Source organism: Hemiscyllium ocellatum, chromosome 20 (genome assembly GCF_020745735.1).
Source record: "Hemiscyllium ocellatum isolate sHemOce1 chromosome 20, sHemOce1.pat.X.cur, whole genome shotgun sequence".
NCBI lineage: Eukaryota > Metazoa > Chordata > Chondrichthyes > Orectolobiformes > Hemiscylliidae > Hemiscyllium > Hemiscyllium ocellatum.
This window is the reverse complement of record NC_083420.1, coordinates 10,349,544-10,373,588: the sequence shown is the minus strand read 5'-3', so window position 1 is coordinate 10,373,588 and position 24,045 is coordinate 10,349,544. Positions and strand designations below refer to the sequence as shown.

Here is a 24,045-nt window from a genome sequence, read left to right as displayed (position 1 = left end):
CATGTTGCATGTTGTGTATTTATCTCAATGCAAGTTTGAACAAAGATTTATCCACAGTTTTGTAAGGGACCATTGTAATAATAGGAAAAAGCAGCAATAATGTAGCTGTTTCATATCAGTTCATTAGTGTGCACAACATTGAACAAAGCAAGTTATTTTATCAGACTCTGGTATGTGTGCTTGAGCAGTCAGTACATTCAAAACAAGTTTTGATATTTTCTAAGGAGAAAGTCTCAGTTTTGATAGGTTACCCTTGAATAAGGCTTGACTTTGTGCTGTGCTATGCAATGTCAGGAGAGTCAGGAATTCCACAGATTTATAGCAGGAAGTTGTTGGAGGCTGGATCGTTGAGGAATATAAAGATTTTTTTAATTCGTTAGGGACTGGAGGGTTGTGGAGAAAAGGCAGCAGAGTGGAGTTGAGAATCATCAGGTCATCAATGATCTCATTGAATAGTGGAGCAGACGTCATGAATGGCCTACATTTCCTCCTAGATCTTGAGGTCTTATGATTAGATTAGATTAGATTACTTACAGTGTGGAAACAGGCCCTTCAGCCCAACAAGTCCACACCAACCCTCCGAAGAGCAACCCACACGGACTCATTCCCCTACATTTATCCCTTCACCTAACACTATGGGCAATTTAGCATGGCCAATTCACCTAACCTGCACATTTTTGGACTGTGGGAGGAAACTGGAGCACCCAGAGGAAACCCATGCAGACATGGGGAGAATGTGCAAACTCCACACAGATAGTTGCCCGAGGCAGGAATTGAACCCGGGTCCCTGGCACTGTGAGGCAACAGTGCTTACCACTGAGCCACCGTGCCGCCCCTTATGTTACGACATTGGCGTTTGTGCGGAATGATGATGGTTTAAACTGTTTATGTTCTGACCTATTTACAATTGCTATTTAGTAAGGTTCTTTCATCACATCCCCGCACCTGAAGGATGATAAATCATGCAATAAAACACAAGCATATTTCATCCTCAGTAATGGACTGTCCCCTCTTTATAACTGAAATTGAGTGAATTTCCCATTGCTTTGGATAATGCATTGGAGTCCATTGGTGGTGTTCTGTAGGTGTGTGTGGGGACCTGCAGGTTTTGCAGCTTTGCTTGCTCCAGCTACCAATGGAGGTATGCACTATATGTGTGACCTTAACCATTGGCAGAAATCCATGCATTGCAAAGTTATTTTGTTTTGCCTTTTTGATCGCTAACAGAACTGTGTGGTTATTCTTACGAGGCAGAGGTGTGCAAGTTGGTTGGCTGTCTTCACAAAGAGAGAAGGCCGAGGGATGATTAGATTAGATTAGATTACTTAGATTACTTACAGTGTGGAAACAGGCCCTTCGGTCCAACAAGTCCACACCGACTCACCGAAGTGCAACCCACCCATACCCCTACATTTACCCCTTCACCTAACACTATGGGCAATTTAGCATGGCCAATCCACCTAACCTGCACGTTTTTGGATTGTGGGAGGAAACTGGAGCACCTGGAGGAAACCCATGCAGACATGGGGAGAATGTGCAAACTCCACACAGAGAGTCGCCTGAGGTGGGAATTGAACCCGGGTCTCTGGTGCTGTGAGGCAGCAGTGCTAACCACTGTGCCGCCCACTGCCACCGTGAAATTGTTTAAAATGATGAAAATTTTTGATGGAGTGAACATACAGAGAAGGCTTCCACTTGCGGGAGAGGGAAAAGCCACAGGCTAACAACAGAAGATAGCAAACAAGAAATCCAGTAGGGAATTCAGACGAAACCTCTTTATCGAGAGAGTGGTGAGAATGTGGAACCTGCCAAAGGTAGAGGAGTAGGGCCATTCAGCTCCTCAAGCCTGCTTGGCCATTCAGTAATAATGTGGGACTGCGGGAGACAAGGTCAGAAGTCACACAACACCAGATTATAGTCCAAAAGGTTTATTTGAAATCGCAAGCTTTCAGAACACCGTTCCTTCACCGAATGAAGGATTAGTGCTCCAAAAGCTTATGATTTCAAATAAACCTGTTGGACTATAATCTGGTGTCGTCTGACTTTGGAAAACTCTGTTTGCTTGCCTTGGGCCCATAACCTTTGATACCCTTGCTGAATAAAAATTTGTATATCTCAGATTTAAATTTAACGATTTAGTTGGCATAGACTGTCATTTGAGGAACAGTATTCCAAATCTCTACTAGTGTTTGCATCTAGAAGTGCTTTCTAACATCTCTCCTGCATGGCCTGGCCCTAATTCTTAGAATGTGCCCTATCATGGCGAATGGTTGAGGCTGATAGTACAGATGCATTTAAGGGGAATCTGGATAAAGACGTGAGGAAATTAGTGGTTATCTTGGAAGAGGAAGGATGGGAGGAGCCTCCCACACAACATAACACTGGCACATACCATTTGGACTGAACTGTCTGTGGTATGACTGATCTATGTGCAACACTGTTGTAGCGTATTGACTGTACACTCATCGTCATGGACAGTCGCGTTATCAGTTTGTATTTAGTCATAATACATCTATTGTTGAGTGTAACCAATGAATGTTCTTTACTAATTTAAGTCCTTATGCAAGTTGTACACCCAATTTAGCACTTAAGAAAAGATTAGTCCTTATTTTGTTCTTTACAAGCATAGGAAGATCAATGTTGAAAAGGTTAAATTTTTTAAAAATAAAACTCATTTGCATGCTGGATAGGTAAAAATCAAGAAGTCATGTTCAAGCACCAAAAATGGGATATAGAATCAGACCTTGGTTTTGCCTGGGTACGACACCAGCAACTGGAGCTCGGTGTGCTCATTTTTGCCTCGAATGTCAACTGCAGGTGAACTTTGAGGGCAAATTCCGATTATTGCACTGCAGCGACAATCAGTAAATTTTTAATTTGTGTCTGGTTTTGCCGTAGTATCAGGAAATGTGAACAGATTTCTGCCGGAAGCTCCCAAGCAATTCCCACTTTCTCCTACAGTTTGAAGCAGTGATGGCTGAATTGTTAAAAAGTTGCTCTTGCAGTGTAATGAATATTGACTAACATGCTAACTGTATATTGAACATGTCAACTAACTGCAGAAAAGCTTTCTTTACACTTGTCATAAAGGCTGACTTCATTTAAATAGTGATTTAGAAGTCAAACAAAGTGGCAGGCAGCCCCATAGAATTTAAAAATGTTTTAGATATGCACACGTGTCAAATTAACCTGCAATTGAAATGTAAAGCAGCATTGTGTCGGCAGAAGGAACCTGTCCAAGCATGTATGTGTGCAAATACTGACTTGGATTTCATGCCCAACATCTCTCTCACTTTACTGATCAGCTCCTCCTTGTGATTATTACAGATTGGAGAAAAATAAAGGGGGGCGGGGGGGTGGTGTTGGAGTTTCTGGGAAAAGGAACTCGCCCATTCTGAGACTGTGTTGGTAATATATTGATTGAGGTAAAAACAATGACTGCAGATGCTAGAAACCAGATTCTGGATCAGTGGTGCTGGAAGAGCACAGCAATTCAGGCAGCATCCAAAGTGCAGTGGAATCGACGTTTCAGGCAAAAGCCCTTCATCAGGAATAAAGGCAGTGAGCCTGAAGCGTGGAGAGATAAGCTAGAGGAGGGTGGGGGTAGGGAGAAAGTAGCATAGAGTACAATGGGTGAGTGGGGGAGGGGATGAAGGTGATAGGTCAGGGCGGAGAGGGTGGAGTGGATAGGTGGAAAAGAAGATAGGCAGGTAGGACAAGTCCGAGCAAGTCATGGGGACAGTGCTGAGCTGGAAGTTTGAAACTAGGGTGAGGTGGGGGAAGGGGAAATGAGGAAACTGTTGAAGCCCACATTGATGCCCTGGGGTTGAAGTGTTCCGAGGCGGAAGATGAGGCGTTCTTCCTCCAGGCGTCTGGTGGTGAGGGAGCGGCAGTGAAGGAGGCCCAGGACCTCCATGTCCTCGACAGAGTGGGAGGGGGAGTTGAAATGTTGGGCCACGGGGCGGTGTGGTTGATTGGTGCGGGTGTCCTGGAGATGTTCCCTAAAGCGCGCCCAGTCTCCCCAGTGGAGAGGAGACTGCATCGGGAGCAACGGATACAATAAATGATATTAGTGGATGTGCAGGTAAACCTTTGATGGATGTGGAAGGCTCCTTTAGGGCCTTGGATAGAGGTGAGGGAGGAGGTGTGGGAACAGGTTTTACAGTTCCTGTGGTGGCAGGGGAAAGTGCCAGGATGGGAGGGTGGGTTTTAGGGGGGCGTGGACCTGACCAGGTAGTCACGGAGGGAACGGTCTTTACTGAAGGCAGAAAGGGGTGGTGAGGGAAATATATCCCTGGTGGTGGGGTCTTTTTGGAGGTGGCGTAAATGTCGGCAGATGATTTGGTATATGCAAAGGTTTGTAGGGTGGAAGGTGAGCACCAGGGGCGTTCTGTCCTTGTTATGGTTGGAGGAGTGGGGTCTGAGGACGGAGGTGCGGGATGTGGATGAGATGCGTTGGAGCATCTTTAAACACGTAGGAAGGGAAATTGCGGTCTCTGAAGAAGGAGGCCATCTGGTGTGTTCTGTGGTGGAACTGGTCCTCCTGGGAGCAGATAGGCGGAGGTGGAGGAATTGGGAATATGGGATGGCATTTTTGCAAGAGGTAGGATGGGAAGAGGTGTAATCTAGGTAGCTGTGGGGGTTGATGGGTTTGTAAAAAATATCAGTGTCAAGTCGGTCGTCATTAATGGAGATGAAGAGGTCCGGGAAGGGGGGGGGGAGGAGTCAGAGATGGTCCAGGTAAATTTAAGGTCAGGGTGGAATGTGTTGGTGAAGTTGATGAATTGCTGAACCTCCTCGCGGGAGCACGAGGTGGTGCCAATGCAGTCATCAATGTAGCGGAGGAAGAGGTGGGGAGTGGTGCCGGTGTAATCATGGAAGATCAACTGTTCTATGTAGCCAACAAAGAGACAGGCATAGCTGGGGCCCATACATGTGCCCATGGCTACCCCTTTGGTCTGGAGGAAGTGGGAGGATTCAAAGGAGCAATTGTTAAGGGGGGGACCAGTTCGGCCAAACGAATGAGAGTGTCGGTGGAAGGGTACTGTTGGGGATGACTGGAGAGGAAAAAACGGAGGGCGTGGAGGCCCTGGTCATGGCAGATGGAGGTGTAGAGGGATTGGATATCCATGGTGAAGATGAGGCGTTGGGAGCTGGGGAAACGGAGGTCTTGGAGGAGGTGGAGGGTGTGGGTGGTGTCTCGAACGTATGTGGGGAGTTCCTGGACTAGGGGGGATAGGACAGTGTCGAGGTAGGTAGACAGGTAGGTGGTCAGGCTTGTGGATCTTGGGAAGGAGGTAGAACCGGGCAGTGCGGGGTTCCCGGACTATGAAGTTGGAAGCTGAGGGTGAGAGATCTCCTGAGGTGATGAGGTTCTGTATCGTCTGGGAGATGATGGTTTGGTGATGGGGGGTAGGGTCATGGTCGAGGGGGCGGTAGGAAGAGGTGTCCTCGAGTTGGTGTTTGGCTTCAGCGGTGTAGAGGTCAGTGCGCCAGACTACCACTGCACCCCCTTTATCCGCTGGCTTGATGGTGAGGTTGGGATTGGAGCAGAGGAATTGGAGGCCTGCACGTTGTGAGGTGAGAGGTTGGAGTTGGAGGGGAGGGGGGGGGGGCGGGGGTAGACTGGTTGAGGCGGTTAATGTCCCACGGCAGTTGGAAATGAAGAGGTCAAGGGCAAGTAATAGGCCAGCGCGGGGTGTCCAGGTGGATGCTGTGTGTTGTAGGTGGGCGAAGGGGTTCTCGGAAGGTGGGCGGGAATCCTGATTGTGAAAGTAAGCTCGGAGGCGGAGGCTACGGAAGAATTGTTCGACGTTTTATGAATTCTCCTGAGGATGTAGTACAGAGTGGGTTCTTTGTAATTCTGAGAGAGTGTGGCCCTCAGCTGAGGCAGCACAATTCTTCCGTCGCCTCCGCCTCCGAGCTTACTTTTACACCCCCCCTACAACCCACCCTCCCATCCTGGCACTTTGCCTTGTCACCACAGGAACTGTAAAACCTGTGCCCACACCACCTCCCCCACCTTTATCCAAGGCCCTGAAGGAGCCTTCCACATCCATCAAAGTTTTACCTGCACATCCACTAATATCAGTTATTGTATCCGTTGCTCCCAATGCGGTCTCCTTTACTTTGGGGAGACTGGGCGCCTTCTAGCAAAGCGCTTTAGGGAACGTCTCTGGGACACCCGCACCAATCAACCACACCGCCCTGTGGCCCAACATTTCAACTCCCCTTCCCACTCTGCCAAGGACATGGAGGTCCTGGGCCTCCTTCACCGCCGCTCCCTCACCACCAGACGCCTGGAGGAAGAACGCCTCATCTTCCGCCTCGGAACACTTCAACCCCAGGGCATCAACAGTTTCCTCATTTCCCCTTCCCCCACCTCACCCTAGTTCCAAACTTCCAGCTCAGCACTGTCCCCATGTCTTGTCTGAACTTGTCCGACCTGCCTATCTTCTTTTCCACCCTCCTCCCTGACCTATCACCTTCATCCCCTCCCCCACTCACTTATTGTACTCTATGCTACTTTCTCCCCACCTCCACCCTCCTCTAGCTTATCTCTCCACGCTTCAGGCTCACTGCCTTTATTCCTGATGAAGGGCTTTTGCCCGAAACGTCGATTTCTCTGCACTTTGGATGCTGCCTGAACTGCTGTGCTCTTCCAGCACCACTGATCCAGAATATATTGATTGAATTTAAAACTCCAGGCTCTGTTCCCTTCCAAGAAATGTTTATTGTTTCATGAGGAGTTATAGCCTTGTAGATAGGGCACACTAGTTAGAAGCCCTTATTTACACAGGAAATTCAATGTGTGGGTTAGGGGTGTTTTATGAGGAATGCAGCATGGCCCACATGAGTCAGCTTTGACGACATGAGTTTTCCTCTGACTAGTCATCTCATGCCTGAAGTCAGCCAGATGGGATGGGTGCCAGTGGCACCTTGCTGTCAGTATGGTTCTGTGGGGGCTGTCATTCAGTAAACTCCCAAATTGTACTGGATGGCTACCTACAGTTTTGTGATTGGCAGCAGGAATTTTGTAGATCATTAATGCCTCAGGGGAGAGAAAGAAGGAGCTTCCACAGGTTTAATAGGAATGATTGATGGGCAAACCGAAATGCTTTACAAAATAGACAACAGGAGTCTCGAGGAGCACAGTTTTGAAGTTTTACTCACTGCTGCAATGTAGGGATACGTTTGGTGCCACTGCCTTTCACATATATCAGTGTGTCCCAACTACAAGACGCAAGGTTCCTTCAATAGCACCTGCCAAATCTCTGACTTCTACCATAAGTGCAGCAGGAAAATGCAAACTTCACCACTTTACAAGTTCCTTTCCAAGCCACTCAGCATCCTGACTAGGAATGTTTTCGCTATTCTTTCACTTGCAGGATAAGAATTCTGGCATCCTTTCCCTGTCAGCATTGTGCCATGCATCTTTCCCCTAATGGACTACAGCATTTCAAGATGGCAGCCTACCTTCACCACCTCAGGGGTAATAAAGGAAGGGCAATAAATGCTGGCTAGCCAGAGTTACCTACTTCCCATTAACTAACAAATTAAATAAAACATAAAGCACTTCCAGTCTAACTGAGTAGGTTTCAGGATGTTTTTAGTTTGTGTGAACCTTCTGTCCCCCTTTGCATTAAATATAGATCCAATTTTGCTTCAATATGAATATGCTCCTCACCAATAACTTCGATATGTTCCACCTGGATTGCTCTTATGGTATTTCTGAGCGAGGTCTCAAACTTTAAATCCAATTATGATTGGATCTTCTGTGTGGAGTTTGTGTTTTGTTTAATGGTATCTGGTTAGGTGCCTGACAGTTTGAAAGTTCCTTTCCACTGCCAACTATCATGATTTCGATTGGCATGCCTCTCCACAAAGTAAATAAACCACCCCAATCACCTAATACTCCATATAAATGAATTAATTTGGAAGGATTATGGTTTTGTGCAAGGAAACTCGCATCCCTCAAACTTCAATGAGTTTTTTTGAGGATGTAACCAAGACAACCGATGAGGGCAGAGCAGTAAACATTGTTTACATGGACTTTAGTAAAGCTTTTAGAGTCATAGAGATGTACAGCATGGAAACATACCCTTCGTTTGACCCGTCCATGCTGACCAGATATCCCAATCCAATCTAGTCCCACCTGTCAGCAACCAGCCCATATCCTTCCAAACCCTTCCTATTCATCTACCCATCCAGATGCCTCTTAAATGTTGCAGTTGTACTAGCCGCCACCACTTTCTCTGGCAGCTCATTCCATACACGTGCCACCTTCTGTGCGAAAAAGTTGCCCCTTAAGTCCCTTTTATATCTTTTCCCTCTCACCCAAAACATATGCCCTCTCGTACTGCATTCCGCCACCCCAGGGAAAAGACTTTGTCTATTTATCTATCCATGCCCCTCATAATTTTGTAAACCTCTATAAGGTCACCCCTCAGCCTCCGACGTTCCAGGAAAAACAGCCCCAGCCTCTCCCTTGCTCAAATCCTCCAACCCTGGCAACATCCTTGTAAATCTTTTCTGAACCCTTTCAAGTTTCACACCATCTTTCCGATAGGAAGAAGACCAGAATTGCACGTAATATTCCAACAGTGGCCTAACCAATGTCCTGTACAACCTCAACATGACCTCCCAACTCCTGTACTCAATACTCTGACCAATAAAAGAAAGCATACCAAACACCTTCTTCACTATCCTATCTACCTGCGACTCTACTTTCAAGGGAGCTATGAACCTGCACTCCAAGGTCACTTTGTTCAGCAACACTCCCTAGGACCTTACGATTAAATGTATAAGTCCTGCTAGGATTTGCTTTCCCAAAATGCAGCACCTCGCATTTATCTGAATTAAACTCCATCTGCCACTTCTCAGCCCATTGGCCCAGCTGGTCAAGATTCCGTTGTAATCTGAGGTAACCTCCTTCGTTGTCCACTACACCTCCAATTTTGGTGTCATCTGCAAACTTACTAGCTGTACCTCTTATGCTCGCATCCAAATCATTTATATAAATGCTGAAAAGAAGTGGACCCATCACCGATCCTTGTGGCACTCCACTGGTCACAGGCATCCAGTCTGAAAAACAACCCTCCACCACCACCCTCTGTCTTCTACCTTTGAGTCAGTTCTGTATCCAAATGGCTAGTTCTCCCTGTATTCCATGAAATCTAACCTTGTTCTGCATGTTAGACTAATTAGTAAAGTTAAACCTCATGGGGTTCAGGGTGAGCTTGACAGTTGGGTACAAAATTGGCTTAATGGCAGTTGTTTTTGGGACTGGAGTCCTGTGATCAGTGGTGTTCCACGGGGATCAGTGCTGGGTCCACTCTACCATGTCATTTTTATGAATGATTTTGATCAAAATATAGAAAGCATGATTATTAAATTTATGATAATACCAAGATCGGTTTCAGGCATAAGAAGGGCTTATGCCTGAAATGTCGATTCTCCTGCTCCTTGGATGCTGCCTGGGGGGGGGGGGTTGTGGGGGGGGGGGTGGGGGGGTGAGGGTGGGGGGGGTGGGTGGGGGTGGGGGGGTGGGGGTGGGGGGGGTGGGTGGGGGTGTGTGGGTGGGGGGAGGGTGTGGGGGTGTGTGGGTGGGGGGGTGTGGGGGTGGGAGTGTGGGTGGGGGGGGTGTGGGGGTGGGAGGGTGGGGGGGTGGGTGGGTGGGTGGGGGTGGGGGGGGTGTTGAGGGGTGTGGCGGTGGGGGGGGGGGGGGGGGGGGGTGGGTGTGGGGGTGGGGGGGGGGGTGGTGGGGTGGGTTGGGGGGATGGGTGGGTGGGTGGGGGGGTGGGGTGGGGGGGTGGTTCCAAGACAAGGCAGTACACTTTTAAGGCGAGAAGTGAAAGATTTTACAAAAGACTCGAGGGGCTTTTCTTTTACATAGTGATCCATGTGTGGAATGAACTTCCAGAGAAAGTGATGGATGTGGGTACAATTACATTTAAAAGACAATTAAGGAAGGACATGAGTAAGAAATGTTTGGTGGGATACGGACCAAGTTGGATAAACATATGGATGAAAATGGAACAGTGTTGGATAGATAGGCTTCAGATTGATTCCACAGGTAGGCGCAACATTGAGGGCTGAAGGGCCTGTACTGTGCTGTAATGTTCTATGTTCTAAGTGCAGGCTGGTGGGACTAGTTTACTTCGGGACTTCGGTCGGCACAGACTGGTTGGTCCAAAGAGTCTGTTCCCGAGCAGCATAACTCTGACTAAAACGTGTTACTAAATAGAACATTCGTTTCGACTCGGTATTGACTAAACTGGCTCACATGCTAACTTTCTGTGACTGAGCAGAAAATGGCAGATGATGAATTTCCCCTTTTCTTCATGGAAGCAGTTACTGTTATCGTTAGTGGCTGTGTCAGCTGAATGATCTCACAGTCACTTGACCAGTCCTCAAACAGTGCGTAAAGCTGGTCCAGAAGATTTTCCTAATAGTTATAATTTTAGTAAAGTGATGAATCAGTGAAGTGATGAATCACTGAAATGTGACAGGGAAAGTCTTTCTTTAGAAAGTGCTTGTCTGTAAAGATTCCTTCACCATCTAAATTGGCTTGGATTTCTTTCGCTGTAGACTATCTGTCATTGTCCCAACTGCTTATGAGACCCCTTGATTCACTTTACCTGTCTTTCTAAATCTACGACTCTTGGTATCACCGAATCTTACGGAAATGGTGATGAACTGCAGATGGCCCTGAAACATCTGGGAAGCATTGCACTCATCTTGTTCATGGATCAATTTTACTTTCATCAAAAAACTGCAGAAAAGAGAACTCAGCTTAATCCATATGAACCGCTTCTGGATAGCAGCCTTAGCCCACTAACAATATCCTGGGCATTATCATCAACCAGAAACTCAACTGGGTCAGCCATGTAAATACTATCGCTGCAAATGCAGGCCAGAGGCTGGGAAACCTGCAAGTAATTCACCATCTGACACCCCAAAGTCTATCCACCATCTACAAGGCACAAGTCAGGAGTGTGATAGAATACTCCAGAAGTTAAATAGGCTAGAGCTGTTTTCCCTGGAGTGTTGGAGGCTGAGGAGTGATCTTATAGAGGTTTACAAAATCATGAGGCGCATGGGTAGGATAAATAGACAAAGTCTTTTCCCTGGGGTGGGGAGTCCAGAACAAGAGGGCATAGGTTTAGAGTGAGAGGGGAAAGATTTAAAAGGCAACTTTTTCACATAGAAGGTGGTGTGTGTATGGAATGAGCTGCTGGAGGAAGTGGTGGAGGTTGGTACAATTGCAACATTTAAAAGGCATTTGGGTGGGTACATGAATAGGAAGGGTTTGGAGAAATATGGGCTGGGTGCTGGCAGGTGGGACAAGATTGGGTTGGGATATCTGTTCAGCATGGACAGGTTGGACTGAAGGGCCTGCTTCCATTCTGTACATCTCTATGACTCCCCTCTTGCCTGGATGGGTACAGCTGCAACAACACTTAAGCTTGACACCATCCCAGCTAAAACAACCCGCTTAATTGGCACAACATCCACAAGCATCCACTCCTTCTACCACTGATGTTCATTAGCAGTTGTGTACACCATCTACAAGCCATATTGCAGAAATTCATCAATGATCCTTTGACAGCATCTTTCAAACTCATGACCACTAAGATCTAGAAGGACAAGGGTAGCAGATACATGGCAATGTCACCACCTGCAAGCTTTTTTTCCCAAGCCACTCACCACTCTGACTCCTATCAACATTCCTGTCACCATTGACATCCTGTCAGTGGTCAAAATCCTGGGACTCTCTCTCTGACGGCATTGTAGGTCTAACCACACTGAATGGACAGCAGTTCAAAAAGGCAGCTCACCACTATCTTCTGCAAGGCATATAGGGGCAAGTAATGAAAGCTGGCCTAGCCAGCAACGCCCACATGCCATGAGAGAATTTTAAACATGTAGAAAGAAAAAATTGGGGCACATTGAATGGCTACCCATCACATGAACATTTGTCAGCCTTCCTGTTTGTCACTCAGTTCAGCTGGGAGTCAGATCCTCAACGATGAGTGCTGGTGGGTTGTTCAGGTCATTGATGATTTTCTGCATGGCCTTTGTGCACATGTACATGATTTTAAGCAGAGGCCACTAGTTAGCTAAAAAGGCCAGGAGCTCTGACCATTACACTAACCCCTGATCCATTTTCCGTGACCCTACATCTAATTATTCAATGTACAGGACATTGATTAGGCCACTTTTGGAATACTACTTGCAATTCTGGTCTCCCTGCTACTGGAAAGGGTACAGAAAAAATTGACAAGGATGTTGCCAGGGCTGGAGGGTTTGTGCTTTAGGGAGAGGCTGAATAAGCTGGGGCTGTTTTCCCTGGAGCTCAGAGGTGACCTTATAGAGGTTTATAAAATCATGAGAGGCATGGATAGGATAAATAGCCAAGGCTGGTTTTCCTGGAAAAGTGGAGTCCAAAACTAGAATAGGTTTAAGATGATAGAGGAAAGATTTAAAAGGAAACTAGAGGCAACTTTTTCACACAGAGGGTGGTACGTGTATAGAATGAGCTGCCAGAGGCAGTAGTGGAGGCTGGTATAGTTACACCATTTAGGAGGCATTAGGATAGGTACATGAATAGGAAGGGTTTAGAGAGATTAGGCCAAATGCTTGCAGATGGGACTAGATCAGGTTAGGATATCTGGTCAGCATGGAACGGGTTGAATCAAAAGGTCTGTTTCTGTGCTGTCTATGACTCTATTCAATCCTAGCCAATGTCCCATGCACACCTAGGATTGTACTGTTCAGTGAATTCAAAGTGACAGAACTCCCGGGCTGTCATTCGACTGTTATAGAGATGTGGGAATCGGTTACTAAGGGTTTTTAGTCAAGTACATGCTTCCCCGGTTTGAAATTAATTTTGGGAAATTAATTTTTGGGGAATATGCATATTAGGAATCTTGTGTGCAGCGGTCACATCCCTCCTTTTTTATTCACTCCCCGAGTTCCACAGCCATGATTGGTGGGAATCAGTGGTCTGCACAGTGGAGCATCCCTGAAATGTATCTTCATTATAAATGAACAGGGACACCAGTGGTTAAGGTTCTGGAGTAATAATGCAGAGACCTGGACATGAGTTCAAATCCTATCACATGAGCTGGGGAAATTAAATTCAATTAATTATATAAATGTAAAACTAGTCTCAGTAATGATGACCATAAAATGATTGGATTGGATTTTTTTTAAAAAATCATTTGGTTCACTAATATTCCTTTTTTAAGGGCAGGTAATCTGTCATCCTTACTTGGTCTGGCCTACATATGACTCCAGGCTTTCAATCATATGGTTGACTCTTAACTACACTGTTGGATGACATAGCAAGTAATTCAATTGAGCAATGGACAACAAATGCCGATCTTTGACCCTTGTGGCACCATGGTAGTGTCCCTAGCTATGAACTAAGAGGTACAGGTCGAATCCGAGCTCTTCAAGAGGTGTGTAATAACATCTCTGAACAAGTTGTTTAGAAAATACTTAAACTAGCCACATTTATCTGAACAGGTTGATTAAGTACTGGTGTTAGGATTGTTATGGCATAGCCGTAGTGTCGCTACCTCTGGTCTAGCAGGTCCAGGTTCAAGCCCAACTTGTTGCAGATATGTATAATGTCATCTCTGAACAGGTTGATGAGACAATGTAAAAATACAATGAATGCTAGTTTTAGAAACTCCTGTGGTACAGTGATAATATCCCTACCTCTGAGCCAGGAGCCCTGGGTTCAAGTTCCTCCTGCTCCAGAGGAGTATAATAACATCTGTGAATAGGTTGATTTTTTAAAAAGTCTAAATGTTGGCTTTGCCGGTGATGCTCACATTCTGCCAATGAATTTTACAAAGACTTCTTTGGAGTTAGCAATTTTTGAGAACACTTTGGAGTACATTCTTTTCATAAACATGATCATTCTTCATTCATAACACAGCTTTGAAAAAGCAGGGTTTTGTGTACCCAGCACCAAACATGTTCGCTGAGATCTTGCAGCCATTCAGCCCATCCAGTCTGTTCTGCCATTCAATCATGATTGATACGTTTTTCATCCCCTTTCTCCCCGTAACCCTTGATCCCTTTGATACTCAAGAACCTATCTATGCCCATCTTAAATATACTCAATGACCTGGCCTCCACAGCCTCCTGTGGCAATGAATTCCATAGATTCCCCACTCTCTGGCTGAAGAAGTTTTTCCTTATTTCCATTCTAGAAGTCTTCCCTTTACTCTAAGGCTGTGCCCTCGGGTCCTAGTCTCGCCTACCAATGGAAACATCTTCCCAACATCTACTCTGTCCAGGCCATTCAGTATTCTGTATGTTCCAGTTAGATCCTTCTAAACTCCATTGACTATAGACCCAGGACCCTGAAACGTTCCTCATATGTTAAGTTCATTTCTGGGATCATTCTCAGGAACCTCCTCTGAACATGCTCCAGGGCCAGTTCATCCTTCCTGAGATATGGTGTCCAAAACTGCATACAATACCCCAAATGTGGTCTGACTAGAGCCTTATAGAGCCTCAGAAGTGCATCCCTGCTTTCATATTCAAGTCCTCTCAGAATAAATGCCATCATTGCATTTGCCTTCCTAACTACTGACTCAAACTGCCAGTTTACCTTGAGAAAATCCTGGACTAGAACTCCCAAGTCTCTTTTCACTTCAGACTTCTGAATTTTCTCCCCATTTAGAAAATATTCCATGCCTCTGTTCCTCTTACCAAAATACATGACCTCACACTTACCCACTTTGTACTCTATCTGCCACTTTATCCAGTCTCCAAAGCTGTTCAAATCTTTCTGCAGCCTTTCTGCCTCCTCAATTGTCAGCAAACTTAGGCAGAATGCACAGTTGCTTCATCTAATAACAAAGAGGATTGATGAGGGCGGAGCAACAGACAGGATCTTTATGGACTTAAGAAAGGCGTTCCTCATGGGAGACTATTTAGCCAGATGAGATCACATGGAATACAGGGAGAACTGGTCATTTGAACATCGAAGACAGAGGGTAGTGGTGGAGGGTTGTTTTTCAGACTAGAGGCCTGTGACCAGTGGAGTGCCACAAGGATCGGTGCTGGGTCCACTACTTTTCATCATTTATATGACTTATTTGGATGTGAACATAGGAGGCAGAGTTAGTAAGTTTGCAGATGACACCAAAATTGGGGTTGCAGTGGACAGCAAAGAAGGTTACTTCAGAGTCCAACGGGATCTTGATCAGATGGGCCAATGGGCTGAGGAATGGCAAATGAAGTTTAATTTAGATAAATGCGAGGTGCTGCATTTTGGAAAAGCAAATCAGAGTGGGACTTATACACTTAATGGTAAGGTCCTAGGGAGTGTTGCTGAATAAAGAGACCTTGGAGTACAGATTCATAGTTCCTTGAAAGTTGAGTCGCAGGTAGATAAGATAGTGAAGAAGGTGTTTGGTATGCTTTTCTTTACTGGTTAGAGCATTAAGTGTAGGTGTTGGATGGTCATGTTGCGGCTGTATAGGACATTGGTTTGGCCACTTTTGGACAATTGCGTGCAATTCTGGTCTCCTTCCTATCGGAAAGATGTTGTGAAACTTGAAAGGGTTCAGAAAAGATTTGCAAGGATGTTGCCAGCTATAGGGAAAGGCTGAATAGGCTGGGACTGTTTTCCCTGGAGCGTCGGAGGCTGAGGGGTGACCTTACAGAGGTTTATAAAATCATGGACAGGATAAATTGACACGTATTTTTCCAGGGGTACAGGATCCAGAACTAGAGGTCATAGGTTTAGGGCGAGAGGGGAAAGATATAAAAGAGACCTAAGGGACAACTTTTCACACACAGGTTGTGTGTGTAAGGGATGAGTTGTCAGAGGAAATGATGGAGGCTGGTACAATTACAGCACTTAATAAGCATTTGGATGGATATATGAATAGGGAGGGTTTAGGGAGATATGGGCCAAGTGCTGGCAAATGGTATTAGATTACATTCGGATATCTGGTCATCATGGGCGAGTTGGACCGAAGGGTCTGTTTCCGTGCTGTACATCTCTATAACTTAATGCATCAATGACTCTCGATCGTTAATGCATAAAGTGAAAAGTTATGGTCCCAACACTGAGCCTTGCGCAACACACAACTGCCATCCTGAGAAGGACTCTTTTCTCCTCACCCTCTGCTTTCTACTAGACAGACAAGCTTCTATCCATGCTAGCACCTTGCATCTGACACCAGGGGCCCTTACCTTATTCAGTACCCTCCTGTGTGGCACCTTCTCAAAAGCCTTCTTGAAGTCCAAATAGATAACATCCATTGACTCTCCTTGGTCTAACCTGGTCATTACTTCCTCAAAGAATTCTAGCAGATTTGTCAGGCATGACCTCCCCTTGATGAAACCCTGCTGACTTTGCCCTATTTTACCATGCACTTGGAAGTATTCAGAAATCTCATCCTTCACAATGGATTTCAGGACCTAACCCACAACTGTGGTTAGGCTAATTGGTCTGTAATTTTCCGTGTTTTGCCTTACTCCATTTTTAAACAGGGATGTCACGCAAGCAATTTTCCAGTCCTCTGGGACCCTCCCTGATTCTAGAGATTCCTGAAAGATCATCACTATCACCTCCACTATTTCTGTCAGAACATCAAGGTGTAGCCCATCTGGTCCGGGTTATTTATCCATTTTCAGGCCTTTCAGTTTTCGAGCACCTTCTCCTTTGTGATGTCCACCATACTCAATCCTTACTTGTGTCTTTTACCATGAAGACTGATACAAAGTAATTATTCAGTTCCTCATGGTACCGGGAGGATGAAGCAACCATGGCTGACTAGGGAAGTCAGGGTTAGCATAAGAGGAAAAGAGAAAGTATATAATGTGGCGACAGTGGCAAACCAGAGGATTTGGAATCTTACAAACGCCAACAGAGGGCCCACATTTCCTTGTTTCCCACTACCATCTCTCCAGCGTCATTTTCAAGTGGTGCAATGTTAACCTTTGCCCTTTCTATATCGAAAGAAATTCTTACAATCTTACTTTTTATTACTGGATAGCTTACCCTCATATTTAATCTTCTCCCTGCTTTTTTCTTTTTTTGATGCCCTGTGTTGGTCTTTGTAAACTTCCCAATCCTCTGCTTTCCCTTCACCATATCGTAAGCTTTCTCTGCTATCCCTGACTTCCCTAGTCTGCCATTGTTGCCTCATCCTCCCTGTACCGTGCTTCCTTTTTCCTTGGGATGAGTCTCTGCTGTGTCTCCTGAGTTACTCCCAGAAACTCCTGCCAATTCTTGGCTTTTTGTCTCAATGCGAGAATGATGTTACCAGGGCTGCCCTGTGAATATTTGGGTAGCATGTTTTTTTTGTGACAGGCACATGTTGTGGCAGTGATGCAGCCCTGGAACACTGTGTCTGCTCTCACTGTGGGCCACCTAACGATGCCACTGATCATAGAATAGAATCGTAGAATCCCTACTGTGTGGAACCAGGCCATTCGGCCCATTGAGTCTACATCGAGCCTCCGAAGGGTATCCTGTCCAGACCTTACCATACCCTATCCCTGTAACTCTGAAATCCTCCTAGCTAATCCAACTAACCTAGACATATGGGTGGCACGGTGGCTCAGTGGTTAGCACTGCTGTCTCACAGCACCAGGGTCCCAGGTTTAATTCCAGCCTCGAGCAAACTGTCTGTGTGGAGTTTGCACATTCTCCTTGTGTCTGCGTAGGTTTCCTCTGGGTGCTCCGGTTTCCTCCCACAGTCCAAAGATGTGCAGGTTAGGTGAATTGGCTATGCCAAATTGCCCGTAGCAGAGGGAAATGGGTTACTCTTCGGAGGGTTGGTGTGGAGTTGTTGGGCCGAAGGGCCTGCTTCCACACTGTAGGGAATCTAATCTAATCCCTGAATACCATGACCAATTTTTCATGGTCAATCCACCCTAACCTGTACATCTATGGACTGTGAGAGGAAACCAAGTGCACCCAGAGGAAACCCACAGAGACATGTGAAGACGGTACAAACTCCACACAGACATTTGCCCGAGGCTAGAATTGAATCCAGCTCCCTGGTGCTGTGATGCAGCAGTGCTAACCACTAAGCCACTGTGCCACCCAAAGTGCTGCCAATAAGAAATCCCAACTAGTGGAATGAGAAAGAGAGAGAGTTGGTAGGCTGTTCATGTGACTGGAGGTTGTTTCCAGTGGCATATGACAGGAGCCAATGCTGGGTCCCCTACTGTTTGTGATATATAAAACAATATAGAACTAAATGTGTATATGTGTGCATTGGTCTGGTGGGGAGGAGGAGATGGTGGTGGTGGTAAGTGTGTTTGCGAATGACATGAAGATTGGCCGTGTGGTTGACAGAGAGGAAGAAGGTCTTAGGTTACAGGAGGACTGGTCAGGTGGAATTGAATTCTGTAACGTGCTGTGATGCACATAGCAAGAAGTAACAAGATAAGTGAGTGCACAAGGAAGCTCTGAGATCTTGGAGGACATGTTTGTAGATCCCAGAAGCTGACACCACAAGTTAATACCGCAGTTGAAAAAACATATGGCACACTTGCCTTTTTCAGTCGAGGTACAGATTATAAGAGCAGGGACAAAGTGATGATGCTGTATAGAACTTTGGTTTGGCCACTGCCAGAGTAGTGTATACAGTTCTTGTCACTACACTATATCAGGAAGGATGTGTTTGTACTGGAGGGGGAGCAGAAGGGATTCACCAGAATATTGCCTGGGATGGATAAATTCCTTTACCACCAGTCTCTGTCTCCAACCACAAAGCCACCTTCACATCCAATTTGTCAAATTACCCTGTAACACTGGATCCCAACTTCCTAATAGGTCTCACATCTAGGACCCTGTCAAAGACTCTACCGAAATCTGTAAAAAGGACATAAACTTCACGACACTCACCCACACGCCTGATCAGCTTTGCTTTAGAGCAGAACGTTAAATCACAGCCTTTAAAAAATGTTTGCAGTCCTCTCTCAGGCTGATCTGGTCTTTTGAAGTAGTGATTGATGCTGACGTGTGTTTGTAGAGTGTCCTGTTTGTAAATAATTTTTAAATGAACCTAGCCATTTTATGGTTCTGGACTTCTTGCTTCAAGTTGCCTTCAGTAAAATGCCGAGTGTTGTCCTGAGGAGCCAGCTCCATCTGCTGTTCTTTAATAAACTTGCTGCAGAGGGTGAGATTTTCATTGGAATTTCACAGCAGTACTCTGGGTGTGAAAATTCTTTAATATCATTACTGGGAAATTGCTGAATCCCATTCAATCAGGCTTCCCTCTGTGGTTGAGATTGGAGAAAAAGGATTGCGTTTAGACAATTCTTAGTACAAAGTTGTTTGTTTTTCTTTGCATTTTCAAAGTACCTGGGAGCTCTCCCTAAAGAGGTGACTGCTAGCATATCAACCATTAATAGATTCTTCACTTTTACTGTTTTATCCTCTTACACAAGAATAGAAACCCTGACCCATCTTGAGTCAACCCATAATACTTCTGTCTCAGAGCATCAATTTCCTGCAGTATTCCCTATTTAAATAAAGGCAATTCTGATCACACTTAAAAAAAAATCAACTTTGCTGTTTCTCTCCACAAACACAGATTGAGTCGTTCAGTATCTCCAACAATTTTATTTAGAATCATAGAATCCCTACAGTGTGGACACAAGCCATTCAGCCCATCAAGTCCACACTGAGCCTCCGAAGAGCTTCCCACCCAGACCCAACCCCATTCCTGTAACTCTGCATTTCCCACGGCTAATCCACCTAGCATGCACATCCATGAACACTATGGGAAAAAGTGAGGACTGCAGATGCTGGAGATCAGAGCTGAAAAATGTGTTGCTGGAAAAGCGCAGCAGGTCAGGCAGCATCAAAGGAGCAGGAGAATCGACGTTTCGGGCATAAGAAGAAGGGCTGATGCTCGAAACATTGATTCTCCTGCTCCTTGGATGCTGCCTGACCTGCTGCGCTTTTCCAGCAACACATTTTTCAGCCCTGAACACTATGGGACAACTTAGCATAGCAAATCCACCTGCCCTGCACATCTTTGGACTGTGGGAGGAAACCAGAGCACCCGGAGGAAACCCACACAGACACGGGGAGAATGTGCAGACTCCACACAGTCAGTCGCCCAAGGGTGGAATTGAACCAGATTCCTGGCGTTGTGAGGCAGCAGTGCTAACTACTAAGCCACCGTGTTGACCCCTGTATTTGCACCTTTTTGTTAATAAACAACAGGCTTTATTCATGTTTAACTTTTATAACAAAATGAGGACATGCTCAAAAATATCCTGTGCTTGTCTTGATGAGGATACATTATTCTAGAGAACAGCAAATGGGAGATATTTTGCAGTGAAGAAGCTAAACAGTAGATTTATTAAAAATAGTATCCTCATACTGTAGTTTTATTTCTGTGTTTGTGCAATGCAATTCAAAAGGCCCTGGTTTACATGAGCACGGGTTTCATTCTTTATATTTTTTCTGATTACAGGTTGCTCTTCTGGACGCTGACATGTGTGGCCCATCCATTCCAAAAATAATGGGAGTGGAAGGTGAACAAGTAAGAGAGGAGTTCCTCAATGTTGAGGGATTGAATATTCTTTAGTGAACATTGGACCAAGTGGAAGCTTTTCAAAATTCTAATTGGCTAGCGTGACTACTTTATCCGCTGTCAGATGTGAACAAGACTGTGGACATAACTGAGTGGCTTCCTGGGGCATTATAGAGACACAATCAGGAGATGGTGGCATAGTGTAATATCACCAGACTTGTAATCCCTGGGGAAATTAAACTCTAATAATAAAATCTAGAACTGAAAGTTAGGCTCAGCCAAGAAACTATTGTTGATTGTTGTAAAACCCTGTCCAATTCACTAGTGATCTTTCCAGACAATCAAGTTATACTGTCCTGAACAACACTGTGATCATTATACTGTACTGAAATACGCTATGATCACTATACAGTATTGAAATATGCTGTGATCGCTATACTGTACTCAAACACGCTGTGATCACTATATTAATTTGGGGAATTGTGTAGGTTAGGTTGATCTTAGATTAAGATAAATGCTCAGCACAACATCATGGGCCGAAGGGCCTGTACCGTGCTGTACTGTTCTATTTCTATGTTCTCTGTTCAGAAAGATATCTGCCACCCTTTTCCAGTTTGGACGACAGGAGACTCCAGATCCACAGCAATGTGATTGGTTCTTAACTGCACCGGGAATAAGCTAGTAATGGCAGTTTGGGATGGGCAAAACGGTGCTGCTCTAACTAACAATGCCAGACTGGATAAGAGATTGCCTTCCTTAAAGGACATTAGTATCGGTATCCAGATGGGTTTTAGGGGTAAACCAACAGAACTACAGCTGCTTGAATCAGAAACAAAAAGCGAAGTTGCTGGAACAGCTCGGCAGGTCTGGCAGTTGCTGTGGAGAGAAATTAGAGCTAATGTTTCAGGTCAGAATTGATTTCTCTCCACAGATGCTGCCAAACCTGCTGAGCTTTACCAGCAATTTCTGTTTATGTTTAATGGCAACCCAGTGGTTTCACCATTAACGATGCTAGCTTTCCAAATTTGTTCAATCAATTAAATTTCTTGGTTGCCATGATGGATTTGCTAGCTCAGTTCCAAACCATTTCCTTGTATCACTTCACACAACTCAGTGCAACACAGTGCACAGTATCACATATGGAAGATACTTTTTTAAAAAAAGTGAAAGTTTATTGTGTACGTCAACAGGAGTGTAGTTTGACAGTACAACATCTGGCTTTCTGTGGTATCTCCAACAGTGCCTTTTTATTTCTGTTCAGATTGTTGGTTGTGTAGCCTGGCTTGGTGACAGTCATTAATGATAACCCAAGATCCAATTCAGAATGTTGTCACTCAACGTGGCCCATCTATTGGAACACTGTTTGTGTCCACTTAGTAATTGGTCCCCTGACATTCTATGGTCTTAACCAAACCCATAGTCATTATTAACAACATTAACTCCTACTGGAGGGGGGATGAAGTCAAAAGTTCAGCAGAGCCATAGGCAACTTATTAAAACTTAATCCAATTCTTTCATTATAGATTGAATCTGTTTACAATCCCTCACTGAGTTCATCCAGTTCTCAAATCCTTGTGATTAGTAAATCAAGTCATTTTTATAATCGATACTCTTGGGTTATTTTGTAAGCAGCATACACTTGTACTAATAAAATAACTGTGAATTGGAGATTCATAGTATCATGGCTTTCAGAGAGAGAATTCAAGCAGGGATCAGAGGAAACTGCTCATTTTGTCCACGGGAAAGTTCTTCATTCTTCCTGCAGGACAGAATGAACCCCATAACACACGATTACAGCATAGTTCAGTATAACATAGTGATTAAAGCGTAGTTCAGTGTGTTAGAGTAATCATAGTATCGTTCAGTTTAGCATAGTGTGTATAGCATAGTTCAGTATAGCATAATCACAACACAGTTCAATACACTATAAAGATTGCAGGCCAGTTCAGTGTGGTATAGTTATTACTGTATAGTTCAGTATTGTAAAGTGATCACAGCATATTTCAGCACGGTATAGGGATCAGTGTATTTCAGTACAGTACAATGATCACAGCATATTTCAGTAAAGTATAGTGATCACAGCGTAGTTCAGTACAGTATAGTGATCACAGCGTAGTTCAACAGTGTATAGTTATCACAGCGTATTTCAGCACAGTATAATGAACACAGCGTATTTTGGTACAGTATACTGATCACAGTATATCTTGGTACAGTATACTGATCACAGCGTATTTTGGTACAGTATACTGATCACAGCACAGTACACTACAATATAGAGATCACAGCGTGTTTCAATACTGTAAAGGGATCACAGCGTATTTCAATACTGTATAGTGATCACAGTGTAGATCAGGACAGTATAGAGATCACAGTGTAGTTCAGTACAGTATAGTGATCACAGCGTATTTCAGTACAGTATAACTATCGCAGCATAGTTCAGTACAGTATAATGATCGCAGTGTATTTCAGTACAGTATAACGATCGCAGGGTATTTCAATACAATATAGTGATCACAGCTTATTTCAGTACAGTATAACGATCATAGCATAGTTCAGTACAGTATAGTGCTCACAGCGTAGTTCAGTAAAGTACAATTGCAGCTTAGTTCAGTACAGTATAACGATCACAGCGTATTTCAGTACAGTATGGTGATCACAGTGTAGTTCAGTACAGTATAACGATCACAGCGTATTTCAGTACAGTATGGTGATCACAGCGTATTTCAGTACAGTATAACTATCGCAACGTAGTTCAATCCAGTATAACGATCAGAGCGTAGTTCAGTACAGTATAATGATCACAGCTTAGTTCAATACAGGATAGTGATCACAGCTTAGTTCAGTATAGTATAACGATCGCACCTTAGTTCAGTACAGTATAGTGATCACAGGGTAGTTCAGTACAGTATAACGATCAGAGCGTAGTTCAGTACAGTATAACGATCACAGCTTAGTTCAATACAGGATAGTGATCACAGCGTAGTTCAGTATAGTATAACGATCGCACCTTAGTTCAGTACAGTATAGTGATCACAGGGTAGTTCAGTACAGTATCGTGATCCCAGCATAATTCAGTACTGTATAACAATCACAGCATATTTCAGTACACTATAACGATCACAGCGTAGATCAGTACAGTCTAGTGATCCCAGCATAGTTCAGTACAGTATAACAATCACAGTGTAGTTCAGTACAGTATAGTCATCTCAGCATATTTCAGTACAGTATAACGATCGCAGCTTGGTTCAGTACAGTATAACGATCACAGCGTATTTCAGTACAGTATAGTGATCACAGCGTAGTTCAGTACACTATAACAATCGCAGCATTGTTCAGTACAGTATAACGATCGCAACGTAGTTCAGTACAGTATAAAGATTGCAGCTTAGTTCAGTACAGTATAATGATCACAGCGTAGTTCAGTACAGATTAGTGATCGCAGCGTAGTTCAGTACAGTACAACGATCGCAGCTTAGTTCAGTACAGTGTAGTGATCACAACGTAGTTC

General features: G+C 44.7%; 1 protein-coding gene across 1 annotated transcript in view; it reads left to right on the top strand.

The window, feature by feature from the left end:
- Positions 1 to 24,045, top strand: part of nubp1 (nucleotide binding protein 1 (MinD homolog, E. coli)) — an 82,498-nt gene that overhangs the window by 32,012 nt on the left and 26,441 nt on the right. The window contains exon 4 of the mRNA XM_060840492.1: positions 20,478 to 20,546. Coding sequence (XP_060696475.1) covers positions 20,478 to 20,546 — 69 coding nt within the window. The remainder of the gene's footprint in view (positions 1 to 20,477; positions 20,547 to 24,045) is intronic.